General features: G+C 47.7%; 3 protein-coding genes across 6 annotated transcripts in view; 2 read left to right on the forward strand and 1 right to left on the reverse strand.

Moving 5' to 3' along the window:
* Positions 1–2,200, forward strand: part of LOC114861989 (probable E3 ubiquitin-protein ligase HECTD4) — a 31,613-nt gene extending 29,413 nt beyond the window's left edge. For both annotated transcript variants that reach the window (XM_029161797.1, XM_029161799.2), the window contains exon 76: positions 209–2,200. In XM_029161797.1, the coding sequence (XP_029017630.1) occupies positions 209–345 (137 nt within the window). In that variant the 3' untranslated portion in view covers positions 346–2,200. The remainder of the gene's footprint in view (positions 1–208) is intronic.
* A 771-nt stretch (positions 2,201–2,971) lies between these two features.
* On the reverse strand, positions 2,972–5,912 carry LOC114861994 (L-serine dehydratase/L-threonine deaminase-like). Its single transcript, XM_029161805.3, has 7 exons — positions 4,911–5,912; positions 4,764–4,803; positions 4,541–4,680; positions 4,245–4,336; positions 3,744–3,971; positions 3,514–3,638; positions 2,972–3,435 (listed from the first exon to the last, which is right to left on the reverse strand). Exons 1-7 carry the CDS (start codon positions 5,061–5,063, stop codon positions 3,242–3,244), a joined length of 972 nt encoding a protein of 323 aa, XP_029017638.1. The 5' UTR covers positions 5,064–5,912; the 3' UTR covers positions 2,972–3,241.
* A 1,518-nt stretch (positions 5,913–7,430) lies between these two features.
* The window catches only part of LOC114863302 (tetratricopeptide repeat protein 28-like), a 123,917-nt gene continuing 112,817 nt past the window's right edge, over positions 7,431–18,530 (forward strand). For 2 of the 3 annotated variants that reach the window (XM_029164271.3, XM_029164273.3), the window contains exons 1-2: positions 7,431–7,645; positions 9,186–9,485. In XM_029164271.3, the coding sequence (XP_029020104.1) occupies positions 7,616–7,645; positions 9,186–9,485 (330 nt within the window). In that variant the 5' untranslated portion in view covers positions 7,431–7,615. The remainder of the gene's footprint in view (positions 7,646–9,185; positions 9,486–18,530) is intronic. The other variant, XM_029164272.3, reaches the window with a different exon arrangement.

The following is an 18,530-nucleotide window of genomic DNA, read 5'->3' on the forward strand; positions in this document are numbered from 1 at the left end:
ACTACTAAAAGAACGTGTACCCAGTACACACCAACAGTCCAGCAAGTACTCACACAGTCTCAGGGCTGTTGTACAGTACATAGTGCCTCAGGCTTCCTATCTAGGGGAAATGAGATAAAAGGAGGGGGAACTAAAAGGCTCAAAAAGGATGAGAGAGTGTCAGTCCCCACGGCTGATTGGTCGTCACCTATGTGTTTGTTCTCTACAGGTCAGCCAGACTCGCGCTACATACGTGTGGAGACCTGTATGTTCATGGTGAAGCTGCCCCAGTACACCTCCTTAGACGTGATGCTGGAGAAACTGCGATACGCCATCCACTACCGCGAGGACCCCCTCAGCGGCTGAGAAGACCCGACGATGCGTGGTACACACCTGCGCCTTCCAGGACACTCGCCTTTGTTCCTTTTCACCGCTTGGTCCCTGCCAGCCCGCTTTCTCTGTCCTTCCTTTGGGGGGGGGGGGGGTTAAGGCTGCATGCTTCTCCCTGCTTTTTTAAACCACTCCTACTGCACTGCATTTCATGAGTATGTTTGATGCATAATCTTTGAGAATGTTAACCTAAGCCAGCTCTGACACTGGTGACGAGTGTCTGTTCGGATTGCACTGAATTTGAAGATGCATTGAAGTGAAACAACTGTGACATTGTATTTGTATTAATTTTTTCTCACCTTGTCTCTGGCTGATTTTTAACAGAGGGTTTAACAAGTCAGGTTCTGTGAATTTAACATCTTAACTTAGACGACTTCTGATCAGCACTTTATCGCTGCAAGCTCAGTTTGTGATTGCTGAACTATGGTTTTTGCAAAAAGAGCGAGTGAACATCGCTTTACTGTGAGGGCAGAACTCGAACGCCCCGGACGTGGGGGCGATGCTCTGAAACATGCCTTTTCTGTGGAGGCTCATGCTGAAGGAAAATCCAAATATTTCAAGAGGTCTGTGAGATTTTAAGGAGGTACGACTACTATGACAAAACAAAGACGTGAAGCAGCTATTTTTGACCGCGTCAGCGATGAGCAGGCAGATGTAAACAACTGCTGTACAGGATTTTAGTTTACTGCCTGTTTTAAAAAAAATCTGAACTGCTAACGGACAAACTAACTAATGCCTATACAAGCCGTACATACATTTTATGGAAGTCTCTGAAGGGAGGGTATTTAAGTCATGTAAAAAGTCCCAATAATAATCATTTCAGAGTTTTCTTCTTTGATATAGAGTAGCTGTGGTAGCATGGTTGGTCAGGTAGACTGAACACGACAGAGGCCTGCTGCTTCTCAATTCCTCTCATGATTTGTGTCAATGGGGAGGAGGTGGTGAGTTCTCATGAGCCGCTCTCCCACATGGTCTGTTCTGCTGCTACTGAATGTGCATCAATCCTCCTCCCCCGGCTCACAATCGACACGCAGACACTGGGAAAGCTGGGGTGGCAGGTTATTCTATAAGTTCTGCCTTTAATAGTTTTCTTTGCTGAAACACAAACGGGATTCTGCCCTTGTGTTGTTTATTTGCTTGACCCATAACCAAAATGTTTAGCATTGGAAAAAAAATGTAAATACACTGATCTTAAGTTTAATGGCAGTTTTTATTAATTGCTCATTCACTTCACCCTGTTCTTTTAGTTTTTGGTTTGCACTAATCTTCCAAGAAAAGATTCTAAAAATAAGCAAACTAGACGATGTCTGTTGGATATCCAGTTTGTTGTGTTGTTATTTTTTAAGACTTTTTGGAAATACCAGTAATCTTATCACGTCTGTCTTGTACTCAGATGGATTCAATTTATTCTACTCATGGTGAAACATGTTTTCTTGTGTGAGTAAAATCGCCATTTTACTTGGATAAACACTCAAAAACACAGCGGAACCGATGGACGCATATTGGATTGTTGGATTGCTTGCAGTTTTTGGTTCGGTTTCTTTGACGGGTGAAACGCCGCTGCTAACAGGGACGCGCTCTCCTCTTCGACCTGCTCCGCTTGGGGAGCAGGCCACATTATAAAAAGGACATATCCACGCAAAGAGGTGAAAAACGTGTGCTGTACATTTACTTGATATTTATTACAATTATTTATGGTTGCATTAACTTAACTTTTACTGTCTTACCTCTGCACATCAGAAAACTTAACATATCTAAAATGGATTATACAGATGTAAAGAATCAGATGGCATTTAAGATTTGTGTCACAATAAAGAAATGTCTTCATGTACGTGGTCTCCTTGTCTCTTCGTTGCTGTTCTGAGTGTAACCTATCATCAAGCTCCGGACCAGACTGGTCCAAACTGGTTATTCCCACTGACTCACGCTGTTGCTCCTGCTTCATTGTGTGATCTAGTCAAAGGAATCTAACTATTGCCTGAAGAAACCTGTGCAAACTGTGTCACCATATTACTGTGATGCACTGAAATCAACTATTGGTTCAGTAACCAACCATTTGACATATGTGGGATAGATTGTTGTTTATTATGATCTTTCCTGGAGAAGAAATAATGGTACTGGAAATGTCACAATCTGCCCAACTGGTTGCTGGAAAGTACAATGTATTACTTTTACACTATGTCTTGATATGCAACTTAGCTGTTACCAGTTCCACTGGCAACCAAAAGGTTTTTAAACTGGTCCGACTTGCTTCTGTGTGACACAAATCTTCACATCTTATTTGTTTATATTGGCTGAATTCACTTTAAAAATGTCTTAACTCTGTTCATCAAGTCGTTCTGAATTCATGGTGAAGGCAACCAAAAGCACCGGGGCTGTAAGAGGGATTTTGCATTAAATATTTAAACATGAGTGAAATGTAATTGACACGCAGCTTCATCAGGTCAACTGGCTCTACATCGTACAGCACCCACACTTAAGATGCTTGACAGCCCTTTTGCTGTTGTCAAACTTTATAATTCATATCTCACATACATTAAGCAAACTGGTTTGACCTTTACCAACCACAGAACAGACAAAGATAATGATTCTTCAGGCAGAATAATTAAAAAAATATTTATTTTGTCATTTTAAAATAGACTAGAAATGTAAAAAAGTTACAACATCAAGCAATATGTTTTTCCAAAATACAGCAGTATGCTACATATAAATGTATCCATGCCTGTCATTACATCATAATAGTTTTAAGAATCCTTTCAGCAGGTGCTCAGGAGAATTTCACGGTGTGGAATGAGTTGGTGACCTACGAGCAGGAACCAGGCTCAGGGATCAGGACCAACTGGTGGTGGAATCAAGGAAGGAGCCGTCCATGCTAAACGATGCCCAGCTGTTTTTTAAGCCTCCGTAGCTCCTCCATGCTGATGTTGTTGCCTCCACACACGACGATGACGACCGGGCCCAGGCGCCGGTCCAGCCTGCCCCGGTGCTGCAGCCTCTGGACCACGTTGCTGTACACAGCGGCCAGGGCGGCACCGCAAGCGGGCTCCACCAGAACCTTCTCGTCGTCTGCAGGGGGAGAAAGGAGCCTTTGAGTCCCGGTCGGTCGACATCGGAGCCAGCGGCGCGCCCGCGGGTCACGCTCACCTACGAAGCGCTCCACGGCTTCCACGGCCTCCTGGTCTGTCACCACCTCTGAGAAGACCGCGTGCTCCTGCGCCAGTTTCATGGTCTGCGCCGAGACGCGCGTCAGGCCCAGTGTGGTCGCGACGCTGTGGAGCAAAGCGAAAGGTCAGGAAGAGAGAAGCTGCAGACACATACAGAGGTCAGATAATGTAAGTATGTGGATGGAATAGTGACTGGGTCATAACCGGTACCTGGTGATGGCAGGTAGGGAGACCAGCTCTCCTGCTTTCACGGCTGCACTGAGGCTGTGCGCTCCCATGGTTTCCATGGCAACGACCGGCACGTCGGCCCAGTTGGCGCGACGCAGTCCCTCCACCACTCCATTCAGCAGGCCTCCACCTCCCACCGACAGCACCACAGCACCCGGCTTCTCCTGCAGGTCCGCTTCCAGCTCCTTCACCAGAGACGTGTGGCCTTCCCTGCACACACACACACACACACACACACACACACACACACACACACACACACACACACACACACACACCGTTCACTGTGAACTAGATTTCATCCTAACGTGGAGGAGGACACTGTTTTGTATATGCAGCCTGATTCGTGTGCTTCCTTTTAAAGCCCTGATGCATCTTTACTCCTCACGCTGCGTCGCTGACAGATTGAGGACATTAGTATTCACTCAGCGGATAAATGTAAATGTAAATGCTGTCCCACTCCTGGAGGAGCGAGCGTCTCACCAGATGAGGGGATCGTCAAAGGGAGAGATAAATATCCAGCCGGGGTTGTTGGCCACCAGGTGCTGTCCATATTCAATGCTTTCATTTACAGCCTGAAAAAGACACAGAACCACTGACTCTGACGAACAGCACGAATCATGGTGTCTATTTTCATTACATTTTATTGTATTGCTTATCAGATTGTATCTTGTACATTTGAGTCTGTCCTACATTTAATACCTTGACCATTTAATAAATGCAGGTAAGTAAAAATTTAAAATGGATGGTACTGTACAGTGTGATAAGGATGCACTAACTTTGCCATGGATGATCACAGTCGCTCCCTCGTCCCTCAGCCTCTCCACCGTGGCGGCTGGTGTGACGCTGGGAACCACGATGGTGGCCGGAACCCCAAGCTGACGAGCCGCGTACGCTGCGGCCATGCCGGCGTTTCCACCTGCAGGGGCCAGAGGTGTTAAAATGCGTTAAACGCTGACACAGTCAGACCAGCACGCGCGTGGGTTTTGTCTCAATGCCGACCTGAGCAGCAGACGAAGCGCTCGCATCCTCTTTCCGCCCACTGCGAGAAAAGAGACACGTGGAAATGGGATCACACAATACGGCACACGGGGCCCTTCTCTCCAGCTCTCCAGTCCCAGTCGCCAAAGCACAGAGGGAATCACTCACAGTTTTGCAGAGGTGCCCGATGCCTCTGATCTTGAAGGATCCTGTGGGCTGGGATGAGTCCAGTTTGAGGTACACGGAGGTCCCGGCCACTTTGGACAAGGCGGGGCTGTGCCTGACCGGCGTGGCCACGTGAAGCGGTACCTGGGACTTCATCTCACTCCTCTACAACCCAACTCGCCACCAGCCCAAACCAGTCTTCTTGTTGCGGCAGCTGCAGGGCATATATACCTGCTCTGCTGAGGGTTTGGCAGAAGAGGCCCACTCGCAGACCAATCAGACAAACTGCCACCAGACCCCTCCCAGCGGCCGCAAGGATGAGCTAATGAATGGGTGAATGAATGAAATTCCGCCCACTGAACTTCATTCCATTTCGTCAGACAACAAACAAACAGGATGCGTCAGACTGGGCATGTATAAGTGAGATAACGATGTTAAACCAGTCTGCACTGGTATTACTGGGAGGAATGTGTACTGTACAATGTACCCCCCGTCCCCAGTGTCGTGGGTAAACAACGCGCAAAAACACGGACTGCGCACAAAAGCGCGTGTTACGTCACTGTCTTTTCCCAACTTCACCTTCTTCTCGTCTCTTTTTAACGCTCCGTGTGACATGTTTGACGCACAGCTCGTTGCGCACTCTGCGCCCTATAAAAGGAGTGGCGCACACCGCTGCGCTCATTACCAAAAGTGTCGCTACTATTTCGGCCCCCGATCGCCACGACCAAAAGCGAGGAGCAGGGAGCCGCTGTGGACGGTTCAAACCTGAATGATCCGGTGCCACAGCAAACAGAGGGAGCTCAGAGTGACAGGAAACGTGATGTTGCGTAATCAACAAGACGTCTGTTAATCAAATGACAATAACTTTACGTGATTAGGATCTTGGATCTGAACGCTGAACTTTCTGAATACGTCTCAAACAAGTGTTGAACAGGCTCATTAACCATTAACTATTAACAACTATAAAAAATATGAAACAACAGTATTGACTTACTTTCATGTACACTTATAAATATTTTAAATGTAATAACATGAAAAAAGGCAACAGTTCTTTTTCATTTTCTACGGTGGACGTAGTTTTTTCAAGAACTACAACATTTTAATTCTAATTGTTGTTATTAATTAATACTACTTTTATAATAATAAAGTTCCCCCAATGGTTTTATTAGTAATGTTGATAATACCAGAGCTGCTCTGCCTGGTGTATTACATCATTATTTTTGTGAGCTTGCAGAGAATTAGGTGAAGTAACTACTAACTGAGGCCAAAGGCTGCTGAATAAAGCTCCGCTGCGCCATCTGCTGGTCAACAACTGCACATACACGCTGCGCCTCTTCATCTGAGCAGGGGTTGCATCAGTCCGCCTCATTTCCTCATGTTACTAACTAGAGCTTATGTCTGCAAGTTGCTACCGGGACACAAATATCATGTTTCTGGCACACGGGCTGGAATTACAATTACACAAGCACTTTGACAAAATGTCACAGAAATACTTAAGTAAATTAAACCTAAATAGTCCTACTGCATTTCCTGCACACGCAGGCTGGAGGTCCCAGACGTTTTAGCTTCATCTTGTCCAGCCTTGAACCAGGATGACACAAGCTGTTACCCAACTGTCAGGCATCATGGACCAGTGTCTCTGTTTCCATGTGTACTGTGTCCTTCTTTTAGCTGTTGTACTTGCTGTAACTGGTTACTCACTCATCACTTTTGATTATTTTGGTTTCTTGAATGCAGGCAATCGATCGAATCAATCATATAAAACTACACCAAACATGTTAGCACCTGCTGTTTTGTGCATTAGGCATACAATTACACATAAAATGTATGTTTTCTGGTCACCCAATGAAAGTAGGAACAACATCCACTACTTTAACTCCCTTTGAAGCACTGGGATCAAACTCAGTCCACGTGTGCCAGCGCACAGACATTCTGGACAATATAGCTGTTGAGTAGGAACACACTGTCTCCAGTATTCATAATTTAGTTAGAAGGAGACTGCAAAGCATACATATATAGTAAGTGTATGTGTGAGTACACGTCCATCTCAGGGCAAACACCTTTATTTATCTCCAACTGCAACCCAGCAGACTGAAATTGTAGCTTTTTGCTATCTGACTCCTCACGAATCCATTTTTAGCAAAACAAAATTAATGTTCCTTTAGCAAAAGGACCTTTACGCACCAATAACACTGTGCCCACAAGAGGGAGGTGCCCCCCTCTGACCCTCAGCCCTGCCCTTAAAAACCGTCGGCACGCCTCTGACCTGAAATCAGGCTGCTTCTTTCAAATTCCACCTTTTCAATAATTTGTAACACGCCCGAAAACGTACAACACAACAGCGTGACAGTGGGTTTATTGCGCTTTCCTTTGCCACAAAGTCGCGCACCCGCCGACCTGCGGCGCTCAGAAAGCCGCTATGGCAACAGGCGAAAAAAGCCCAGAAAAAAAGGAAAAGATTTGACAACATGGCGCACTTTCCCTGAGAAAAGTTTGTCTTGAACGCCACACAGCTCCGTTTTTTGTGCGGGAGGGGGGGGGGGTTCGGTCGCGGCTCCTCGACACTTACGGCGTAACGTGGACTTTTTCGGCTCGTTGCAGGTTTGAAAACAGCTCTGGATGAATAAACGCTCGATTAAAAAGGCGCAGGAGTTGTGCGGTGGGATGCGAGCGATCGGCCGTCGCACCGAGCAAAGCAGGCAGACAGGATGGAGAAGCGAGCGACCCTGAAAGAAAAGGTAAACACACACTCAACACAACTGCTTCGCTGCCTCCACTGGGACCTGCGAGTTTGTTAATTACTGGTGCTTTCGTGCCCCTTGAATAACATCACATCCCCGCGTCCTGGGCAGGAAACAGTAAATGGCCATTCCTGCAGAAACCTCGTAAAAAGCCCTGGATCGATTTTCCAGTCATGCGTTCTGGGCTGCGCAGCTCCGCGAGTTAGTGCGCGCGTGGGCTTCTCCTGGCGCAGACAATAGCTGCGCTTTGAAGTGATTTGAACGTCAGCGGAAGGTCCCGCGGATCACGCGATCGGCCCCGAGCCCGAACCGCACTTATTATATTGTCGCGATCAGAGGAGCCCCGTTTGAATGTGTGCGGGGTTCCGTTGGGTCCAAAACAGCCCAACAGCAGCCGAGTCGAGCCTATATTTGCCTCTTGGAGAGTTTATTCAAACTGGCCTCCTCCCTCCTTATGATCTGGCTGGTGTTGGCGCAGGCTCTTATTATCTGCCACTCTCCACCCTTCCTGCCCGCACACACGACAGGAGCCCCCCCCCCCCCCCCCCCCTCCAGCGTGAGACGACGCGGAGTTCCTGTGGAATCGCTATGATTAGTGCCTCTCCTCTGTCTTCCAGCGCACCGGGATGTGCTGGATCAGCCGGTGAAGGGTTTGTTTGACGGGCCCTGAAGGCAGCACGCCGCTGTATAATAGATGAATCTCCTGACATCTCTGTGTGTGTCGGTGCGTGTCACTCGTGTGGAAGTTACTCCTCCAGTCTGTTTGATAGTTCTGAGAGGCCGCTTGCCGCTGAACGCAGCACTGTGAAGCACTTTCAGTTCCATTGACACGGAAATAAGTCCTGATCATTTGCTGTTTACTGTTTATTTACTGTTTACAGACTCCAATCCTGAAGCCTTTGTGTGGAATTGTTAACAAAAGCAAAGCTGGTACTCATGTGATAGAAAGCATGACTCATCATATTTGATACGAGAGAAGGTGAGAAAAGGAACAGCAGAGGGTGCAGGAAAGCAGCCGTCGCGGCCTCTTAGTGACGTTGAATCCGCTGGATGTCCGAACCCTCGCCGTCTGCTGCTTCCACTCTCCGGGCCTCTGGAAGTAATTACCCAGCATGCCCGCTCCCAGAATTCAGTCCGAGGAGGTGTGGTGAGAACGAGGTGTAGCGGGAGCTAAATGCAACCTGAGATGATCCAGTCCCACGTCGCACGCTCCCGGTTCGATGGACGTTACTCCATTACGCTGTTAATGTGAGACCTGAAGAGAACTGATGCGTCACTCAGTCGGGCTGTCGCTTCAGGAGTTTAAATGTGAACTGATTTGATCACATGATGGTACAGTAGGTGGAATCAGCAACTTAGAGAAAAACTTTTACTGTTGTTCCTGGTATAAAACCAAGGAGTGAACAGATCTTGACAAATACTTAGAAGGTATATACTTTTTGGAGCTGGTCCAAAACAGGAAAATCACAATGCTGATGAGTTACCATAGAAACCAGTGTTGGTTCTGCCTGTGACCTCTCGCCGTCTGCTCCCCCAGTTTTCGGTCCCGGGCTCTCGGGCGCCGGGCCGGCCCGTGCGGTGCCTGCCCGGGGACGACGGGTCCAGGTGCGGACTCAGCAAAGCGGAGTTCATGGGGAAGGTGCAGCAGAGCAACGAGGCGTGCCAGCGCGGCGACTTCCACGCCGCCGTGCGGCTGTACGGCGCCGCGCTGCTCGCCGACCCGCAGAACTGCATCCTCTACAGCAACCGCTCGGCCGCCCTGCTCAAGCTGGGACAGCACCAGGCCGCGCTGGCGGACGCCGAGAAGGCCCGCGAGCTCAATCCCAAGTGGCCCAAGGTAAGGGTCCGGTCCGGTCCGGTCCGGTCCGGTCCGGTCCTGCCTCTTCACTTCACATACCTTTCCACAAGTTTTCCTCCGGTGTTGGGATCAATGCTGACTTTTCTGGGCCCTTGTTTTAGATCGTGTCCGGGGCCGCGTGAACTAACCTGCGATAGATTTCACATTACTCAGCCGCAGAGATCACTGGGAGACTGATTGCGCTCGCTGATAGAAATGCATCGATTCCCTGATTTAGCACGGAGAGATACTTTTGTCTCGGGAGAGCGAGATTGACGATAATGTGGTGGAGTGCTATTGATGATGATTCGTCGCTACCAGTGATGTATCAGCGGCGACCTCTTGGATCTGCGCTGGTGTTTTAGTCTCCTCAGGCTCAGGCAGGTGAGAGCATTGGAGGCCACAGCGGTGCTGTGTGCTAACTGCACTGCGTATGAACTAAATAGTCAAATGACGGGATTTCCCGCAGCGCTTCATATCTGCATTTGCTCCGTGGCCGTTGCTCCAGCGGTTTCTCACCATCATTTCCATTCTTTGTCATTTAATATGACCAGTGTGAGGAGCGGCCCCTCCCCGCCGCCGCTCCTTTCTCCGTAGCATCCGAGCCCTGACACAGCGCGCCGCGCTCAGCCGAGCGATTTCATAACCGTCTGAGGCCAGCGAAACCAAACTATAATTGAAAATCACTGCCAAAATCATTCAGCTTTCTCCTCTTTATATGCGATCCAAGTACAATGAAGTCTTTGTGGTCTGACTGGGGGATGGTTGGCTTAATCTAGGCAGCGCAGCTCTGCTTATTCCTGGATTTACCGCCTGACAGCTTCGACTCTGATGCTGAGATTTGTTGCACACTTGGTGTTGATGTACAGCCTGACCCTTGTATTTTATTAGGTAACACGAGACTACGGGATTAGGACGTCTGCGTTATTGACAACTACACCAAAGCTTGTGCTCTCTTGCCTTAAAGTCAGGTTCGCGGGTCGCCACTAGGGGGCAGTCTCGCCAAACGGAAACGAGCTGGAGCGTCCACGTGCATCAGCTCAGGCACAGTTTTGTGGGAGGTGGAGGGTTTACTGGTATGTGTCCAGGTGGAGGTCAATCCATCGTCGTGGCAGCGCAGCCAAACGTGGGTCTTCTGATCATTTGGGACCTTCGTGCCGGCTTCGCTGTACAGCGGACATTATTGAAGCTAAGGCGCGTGACTCCTGTCCTGCCGCCTTGAAGGATTGGCCGTCGTCACGGTTATGACGCGCGCGTGCGAGTGCATCAATCACACCTGCCCCGGCCCCTTCGCAGGCTGACAGAACTGGCTTCGCCGCCCCAAGCACCAGCGAGCAGCGCGGCATCCTGTCGGGCCCGTCAGCTCGCCCTGCTGCAAGTGCCACCGAGCGCGTTGAGAGGGGACGAAATGTGCCTTTAATGACCCACAGCGGCTTAGGGCCTTTTGTCCCTCCCCCCTGTTCATGAACTCGGATAGGAGCAAAATAGGGTGTCACTTCATAGACAAAGGGCAAATGTCCGTGTTCATGCCTGTGTGCTGTAAACCAGCTTACTGTAGGAAGGAAACTGGGAGGAAACCAGCGGCATATACTGGTCTGTTTCCTGCGCATAATGGATTTTCGAATGGATTTGCAGAGCGTGTTTTGAGGGGGGGCCCTTTCTGCTCCCGCTCCAGCTCTCCTGCCTGCGTTTCCACAGGTTACGTCCCCGGGAACCAACAGACGCAAGGCGTCGCGGCTGCGGGGGGAACATCTCCATCACTCGCGCACATCCTGATTATGGGATATGATGCGGCCTGTCTGGGGCATTTCTCCTCATTGATTTCCGAGCCCGCGGAGCTCAGACCCCCGTTTCCCGGCTGAGCCCAGGGTACGGTTTCCCCCCTTTTCACCAACATAAACATGCCGTTTCACATCCCAGCGGGGGGTCTTCAGGCTGAACTCAGACGATGAATGTTTGCACTGGAAAAGGTCACGGTGTGTAGAGTGCTGACGGGGGCTTTAATTACAGCAGCAGCAGCACATCCAGTAATTGTCGTGGACGGGATGGTGACACCCGGAGCTGGTCCTTCACTGTTACTCTACATGGACCAGAGAAGGAGAGAGAGAGTGTGTGTGAGATTTAAGGACCTCATCCTTCGCTCTTAGCGGCGCCGTGCTTTTTATGTGGGTGTAATGCTCCCCTGTCGGCGTGACAGTCTGTTAAAGCAGCTTTCATCTGATCTCCGTGTGTGTAAAGAATAAAGCGCCGGGCTTTTAATCTCACGAGGAGAGAGGCTGCAGCTCGTGGGCCTTTTTCTTCTGGCTTTTATTCTCCCCATCTGAAATAGTCATCCCCAAACATCTCCACGACCCGCCCGGGTGCTTTTCTTCATGCTGAATAATGAATTGAGGAAAGCAGCAGGCACGTGGACGTTTAAGTTTGATTGAATGCTCTGAATGCTAAAGCTAAAGCTAAAGCCGTCGTGTGAAGCGGGTGTTTAGTCACACATTCTTCTACATCTGAAACTGACTGACTGTTTTCTTCTGACTTTGTTGCAACCTTGAGTTGATGATGCCATCTTTCTATGAAGCAACTTGACAAAGAGAGAGTCAAAGTCAAAGAATATGTGACACATTGATATTTTTTACGTACTGTATAGCTGGTGTTGGACAGATAGTCACTGTACCTAACCACAGTCTCACAGACCTGCTAGTGCTGTACAGCTACTGTATAACATACAGACACCGCAAATATTACATTTTGCTCCATGCTCTGTTCACGAAGCGTTACCTTAGATGAAACCTTTTTATGTAACAGAATAAAGACAGATCTCATCATCTTATCGCATCTCAGATCTACAGCTTTGCATCATTTACAATGGTCATGAATTCATTTTTTTTCATTTTTTAACGGCAGTACTGTTGATTCTGACGTCTCAGTGGATCTGAGGCGTTTAGAATAGTCAGGCGCGGTCCACGCGCGACAGGAGAAGAAGAAGAAGACAGATCTGAATAAACCTCAAAAGAACTGCTGCTCTGATTTGAAGCAGACTTTGCAGTCGTTTCTATCTGCAGCCTCTTTCTTCGTCGACCTCCTGAACACCACAGCGGCGTTCTTGTGCCAGAGGTTTTATGGACAGACGCTTCTTCTGCATCAAGACGTACGCGTTGGGTTCAAATGCGTTTCCCACCAGCCCCCCCTCTCCCCCCGTCCCTCTGCTGTGCTGCTGTTTTCCACCGTCGCTCCAGCTCTCGCCACGGAGAGAGTCGAGTCATGAACCACTAATAAGAGGGTTCCGCTTTGCTTCTACCCAGCCGAGGCTTGAACTAATGAACAAATCAAATGAATGGCGCGTAATTATAGGGCAGTGAGAGCGCGATGGACAGAGGGCTGGCGCTAGTGGGCACAAACCTGAAATTATTTGTCTGGAAAATCTGTGACATAAGCGGGGGCAGTTAAACGGTGTCTCTTTGCGTCGGAAGGCCATCGCGGCTTAATGCACGACGCAGGGAGAGTGACCACACGCAGGCTCCGAGCTCGTCGCGTCCATTCCTACAGCGCTCTCTTTTCCTGATGGGACGAGATGAAAGCGATCCTGATCCTCCAATCAGCAGCAGACACATTTCAGAGTAAAAGGCTCCGTTCCCGGCGTATTCCTCTGCATTAGTGTTTTTACATGTACTTGCAGTCGCCGCCGTGTGTTCCTGCACGAGCCACCGCCTCAGACACAACACATAAACCCTGTCAGTGACACGACTGGAAGGATTTACATCCAGAAGTGCGGAGCTATTTTCAGTCTAACTCCATCCTGTTCATGTGTTTGGCGCTTTCTTTTCCTTTTTTTTTTTTTTTTTTCCTCCTCTCCGATCTGGAACAGCTGACTCCGGATCCCGCTCACCCGGATTGCTGCGACGGTGGCCAAGCGGTTTTCCTCTCTGCCACCCAGGCGCCCCACCAAATTGTAGTGTTTAGTAAAATTTAATCTGCGTTCAAGAAACACCAGGCGCACACAGAGAAAATATGAAAATTGGCCCGTCGTTTCCTTTTTTTTTTTTTTTTTTTTTTTGCACTAACCATAAGCTTTGTGCAAAGACACATGTCTTTGGTGCTTCACTGGAGCCGGCGACGTTAATAAAGACTAGGTTTGAAGGGGTCGCATGATGTAATGCGGTTTGATTTGAGGGTTGATGACCTCGCTCTCACCTCACAGCTGTCTGTCGCTAGACGGTCCTGGGGGCGTCGATGAGTCAGAACTGGGAGCTGATGATGTCACCGCCACGATAATCTGTCAGAGCTATCAACACTCTATCAACACCTACTGGCCACATCACACAGATGTGTAATTTTAGACCCCCCCCCCTCCGAAATTCTGTGTGCGCCCTGTGGATATTTCATCCATTATCTTTTAGTGCGTTGGCTTTGTATAAATCTTTTTGTGTTATGCTGTTGTGCAGATAAGCAATTTGGAAAATTAAATGCAGCCGCCGCTTTGTGTCCCGAAAGAAATGAAGCTCAGGCAGCAACCAAGGTGGGCACCTCAAACGAGGAACTTTTAATCACGCTAAAGAACGTCTGCATCCTCCCAACGCTTTTCCCCTCGGACGCGTCAATTGATTGCCGGCCTAATGGCTTTCTTGCTTGCTGTTACATGGCGAGAGATGTCAAAAGGCCCAGAGGAAGCGAGCTCATTGCCATGCTCGCGGCGTAGCGGCTGCTGATAGCGGATCGGCTTTAGGAACTTGGGGGGAATGAGGAGGAAAACAATGCCCCCCCCGCTGACGCACACTCCTGTGGGTCGCACTAATGGCTTCGCTTCATGTTACCAGGAGTGGATGCGCGGCAAAGACTGGCAACGTGGGCAGCTGCAGGACTTAGTGCTTAGTTTGGAAATTCACCCTTAAATAGTTGAGCAAATATTGTTATATTTGCATAGCTGTGCATGTTTTTTTTCGGGGGGGGGGGTGTCATCTTCCCACCTGGGAGCTCTGCGCGGGTCGGGCCCTGAGACCTGGGTGTCTCAAGAATTAGCACAGCTTGGCTCTGTTGCAGGGAGGACCCCCCCTCCCCCCGATCAGCATTAAACGTTGATCAGAGTAAAGACATGTATTCTGCTGATGCAGCTGTATTGTCACACCTCTAAGCTCCGTGCTAGCGTCCTACTGTAGTGGGAACTGTTTTGTTTCATACAGCATCTATTCATCGCCTGTAGCACAGTCACGTGACGCAGGCATGAGTCCTCCCAGAGAAATAAACAGAGACGGGGGCGCCGCTACACTAACTTTGACTGCACCTATTTAGGACCTAAATCTCTGTTTGCCTTCTCATTTTACAGTATTTCATTTAATTACAAACATGAAATATATTCGTGTTATGTCTTGAAAAGCGTTTACCGTGATTAGAGTTAGAGCGTTAAACGTCACGGTGGGACGAGCGGATCCTTCCTCATTACTGCAAATAGAAGCACACAAACCAGTGGAAGGCGTCGGTGCAGATTAATAAAATTCATTTGTTCGGTAACGTGTCACTTAAAATCACTCAGTGCTTGCGCAGAAACAGTCTCTGAGCACTGATGCCGCTCGTGTGGAACCAGAACATGAAATGTAATCAGGTTTTAGTTTAAGTATGACCTAATTTTGTCCATTATGTGGCTGCTGCACGGTCACAATTTGTCTATAATTACTGACTTAGCTCGCACGTCGCGTATGATTAATGACAGATGATTCCCAATAAATAATGCATGTTTTGAAGTCGCTCTGGAACAAAGAATGCAATATGCACAATATTGTGTTAACTCGCTTCGGTGATAATCTCCGATTTTTGTCCTGAGACGGTAAACAGGACCATTTAATATTCAAATCCATCTCGGTGAAAGATAGATCTTCTTTATCTGTCCTGGTGCGTAATGGCCTCCAGCCTAATTCATTTTTCTAAAGTGCACTTTCTAGATCTCGGGGCTCGTTTTTCGGCGGCTGAATTACTCACTTGTGTCAGGTTATTACAATTAGCCGTTCGAGTGCCCGCGCGCTTGTGTCGTACCTGGATCCCTCCCTCTTATCCCCCCCCCCCCCAATAAACCACTCATGAAATGCAGGAGGTGTGTTTCTATGCGCAGAACTCACAGATGACTTTTTGTGACGCAGAATTCAAGCGTGCTGCTGTTTTAGGGGCTGGATAATTAAATCTGTTATTCCAGAGGATGGTCACAGGATGTTCTGAGGCGCATTCTGCTAAAATGCTGTTCACTACAGTTATCTGAAGTTATCTCAAGGCCCTTTATATGGTTTAAGATCGTAGCCATAACAAATTAAGCTCTTAATTGTAGCAAATCAATAAATATATATTCATACAATATATACAGCTCCAATCTGGGTCGTCACGGTTACGGGTGTAAACTTGACCACATCACTACAGAGAAAGTAGAGAGTCTTCTAACCAGCCCAGGTTTTCCCCAAAAGTGCTCCAATTATCTACGAAGCCCACGCGTTCTTAATTCTTAATGCCAGATGAAACGCACCTTCTAGCTTCGAACGCGCCTTTACGGCACATTGTTTGTTTTTTCTGGCACTTGCAGCACGAACCAACGCCACAAATGTTTCATTCACGCTACATCTCAAGATTGCTCCTTCTTGAGAAGTGACTCCGCAGTCTGTGCCACCATCACGCTTGTGTGAGAGTCTGTTAGTTTAGGACTTGGGCCCATTCTGTTTCACATTCATATGCAAAGCAAGTGTGAAATTGCTGTTGTATGCACCTGTTTATGTGGCGATACATATGCAAATGGAGGCACGGTACTGTAGCGCGTCTCCTGCATGGGCAGCAATTTGATTTTTCTAATCACTTAAGTGTAAGTCTTTGCATGTGTGTGTCTCCAAAGGAACCTGAACAAATGGAGGAGTCTGTGGCTCCAGTTAGTAGATGAATGATGGCTAATTAATATAAAACCAATACACAGCTGAAGGGATAACTGGTTAATTATTTCAGGCAAAAGACTTCTGGTATCAGACGATGCAAATGAATTCCTTCCGCTTTGTTTGCAGGTTGTTGTCGTCATAGTTACTGTGTACTGGACTGATGATAATGACAGCCTTCGCTAATGATTGCCCCGTCACCCGGGGCAACCGCATTTAGACCTCTGTCCGCCACATCATTAGGACCACTGGCCACAATTGGCATTTTCAAATCCACTCCAGTCGTCTCTTATTCGCAACGTTAGTCAGTTTAAGAGGGAAAGCGTATTTGAGGAAATTTCATGAATAAGAATATCCAGTACGATATGCCAGGCATCACTCAGCCTCTAATATTGAGCTTTGACCCCCTAGATGCTCTGTCAATGAAGTTGTCATGAATAAAAACCTGATTATTTTTACCAAAAAAAAAAAAATCTAAAAGGTCTTTGTGTTTAAGTGTTTTTTCTGTCTGCTTCAGCACATGCGTGTTTTTGTCTGCATTTGTGATGACTGGCACAAACGAAGGTGAAGCGTCACCACTGAGGCATTTGACACCGGATCGTCTGCACCCGTTAACTGTCCCCTTGCTTCCCCGCCCGGCCGGGCCGGGCCACCGAAGCAGGTGGTGGCAATCAGCGAACGTTACATGTTACGCTCCTGTTATTCAGCCTACGGAGCCACATTATGTCATTACTGTGGAAATTGAAACAATCACTTAGAGGAGGGGGGGGGGGGGGGGGTAATGACGCTGATGATGTTATGTCCACCCACTTCAAGACAGGTGGCCTCCTGCAGGCATCTGAGAATCGAACATTAAAAAGCATCTATAAAAAAACGTTTAACATGACTCATCTGTACATGCTGGATGCCCCATCATTTCCATTGCCTTAAATTGAATCCTGTCCAATACTCTCTCACTCAGTAGCCGCCAATTAAAATAAAGAAAAACATTGTAGTAGTAAATTGTAATTTATATAGATTCCAGTCATTTAAAGCTTGTTATAACTAAATTTGAAAGGCTCCAGAAATGAATTATTCTAAGCCTGCTACATTTCTGTGTGTGTAATTGGGGTCTTGAGAGCTCCATGTGTTTCTATTTATTATTGATTAATGCTAACTAATTAGCACTAGGCAACACGCTACGTTGGTGAAATGATGTAAGTTTGTAAATGACAATTTGAATGTTGTCAAAGTAAAAAAAAAAAAAATGAATATAAACCAGACTTGCAGAACTAGGATCTAGTAGTTTTTGAATGAGCATGTAAAAAGACAAGGCCAGAACCTGCACCGCGCGCGTGGACGCTGGGAAATTCATATCTCACACTGAGCTGAAAACAGGAAAGTGGTTTGAAGTTTGTCAACAAAGCTCGGAAGTGACCTCTTTGGTTTGTCAGGGTCACGGTTGTAGCTGGAAAAAAAGAAAAATCAAATCAAAACACCTTCAGGAAATTTTGACTTTTGACTTGTTAACACAGACTCATGTAAACACGGACGGGAGGAGTTCAGGTATCGGCATCCAGCATTTTCCTCCAGCAGCAGCGTCGCTCATAATGAAATGATTCCTGTACAGTCACTCTGTTTGAGCCAGTTCTCATACACTGTGTTATATTTATAGTGCATTTGCTGAACTGAAGCAATTACACTGTTGCATTGTGTGTTTGTGAGGTACTGTAACATTACAGTCTTTGTGGCAGATGTGCATCTATGCTACTAATTCTAACCACTGGTGTTCTTTATCACAGAGACACGATGGCCTCATTGAGGCGGTGGAGGAAGCCGGCGTCGCAGTGATTGCCTTTCGTCATGAATATTGATAAGGCACGTGAAGGTGTCACCAGTCTGCACGCCTGTTGGCAAAACACGCTCATTGAAACGTAATGAGCGCATGTTTCAATACTCCAACTTGTTAGTCGTGTCCGTAACGCTGACAAACGCTCACTGCGTCCTCGCTGAGCACATATCACTGCGTTATGGAGCTGATCGGGCCGTAAAGCGTCGCACGCGATCCGTTTTTCTCAAAGGCTGACTCCGTGTATATTTAGAGACCCTGAGAAATAGAAGAGCGCATTTTTATAACATGTGTTTACAGATGCACCAGGATCGTAATGAAATATAA

Source organism: Betta splendens, chromosome 9, assembly GCF_900634795.4.
Source record: "Betta splendens chromosome 9, fBetSpl5.4, whole genome shotgun sequence".
In the NCBI taxonomy this organism is placed as follows: domain Eukaryota; kingdom Metazoa; phylum Chordata; class Actinopteri; order Anabantiformes; family Osphronemidae; genus Betta; species Betta splendens.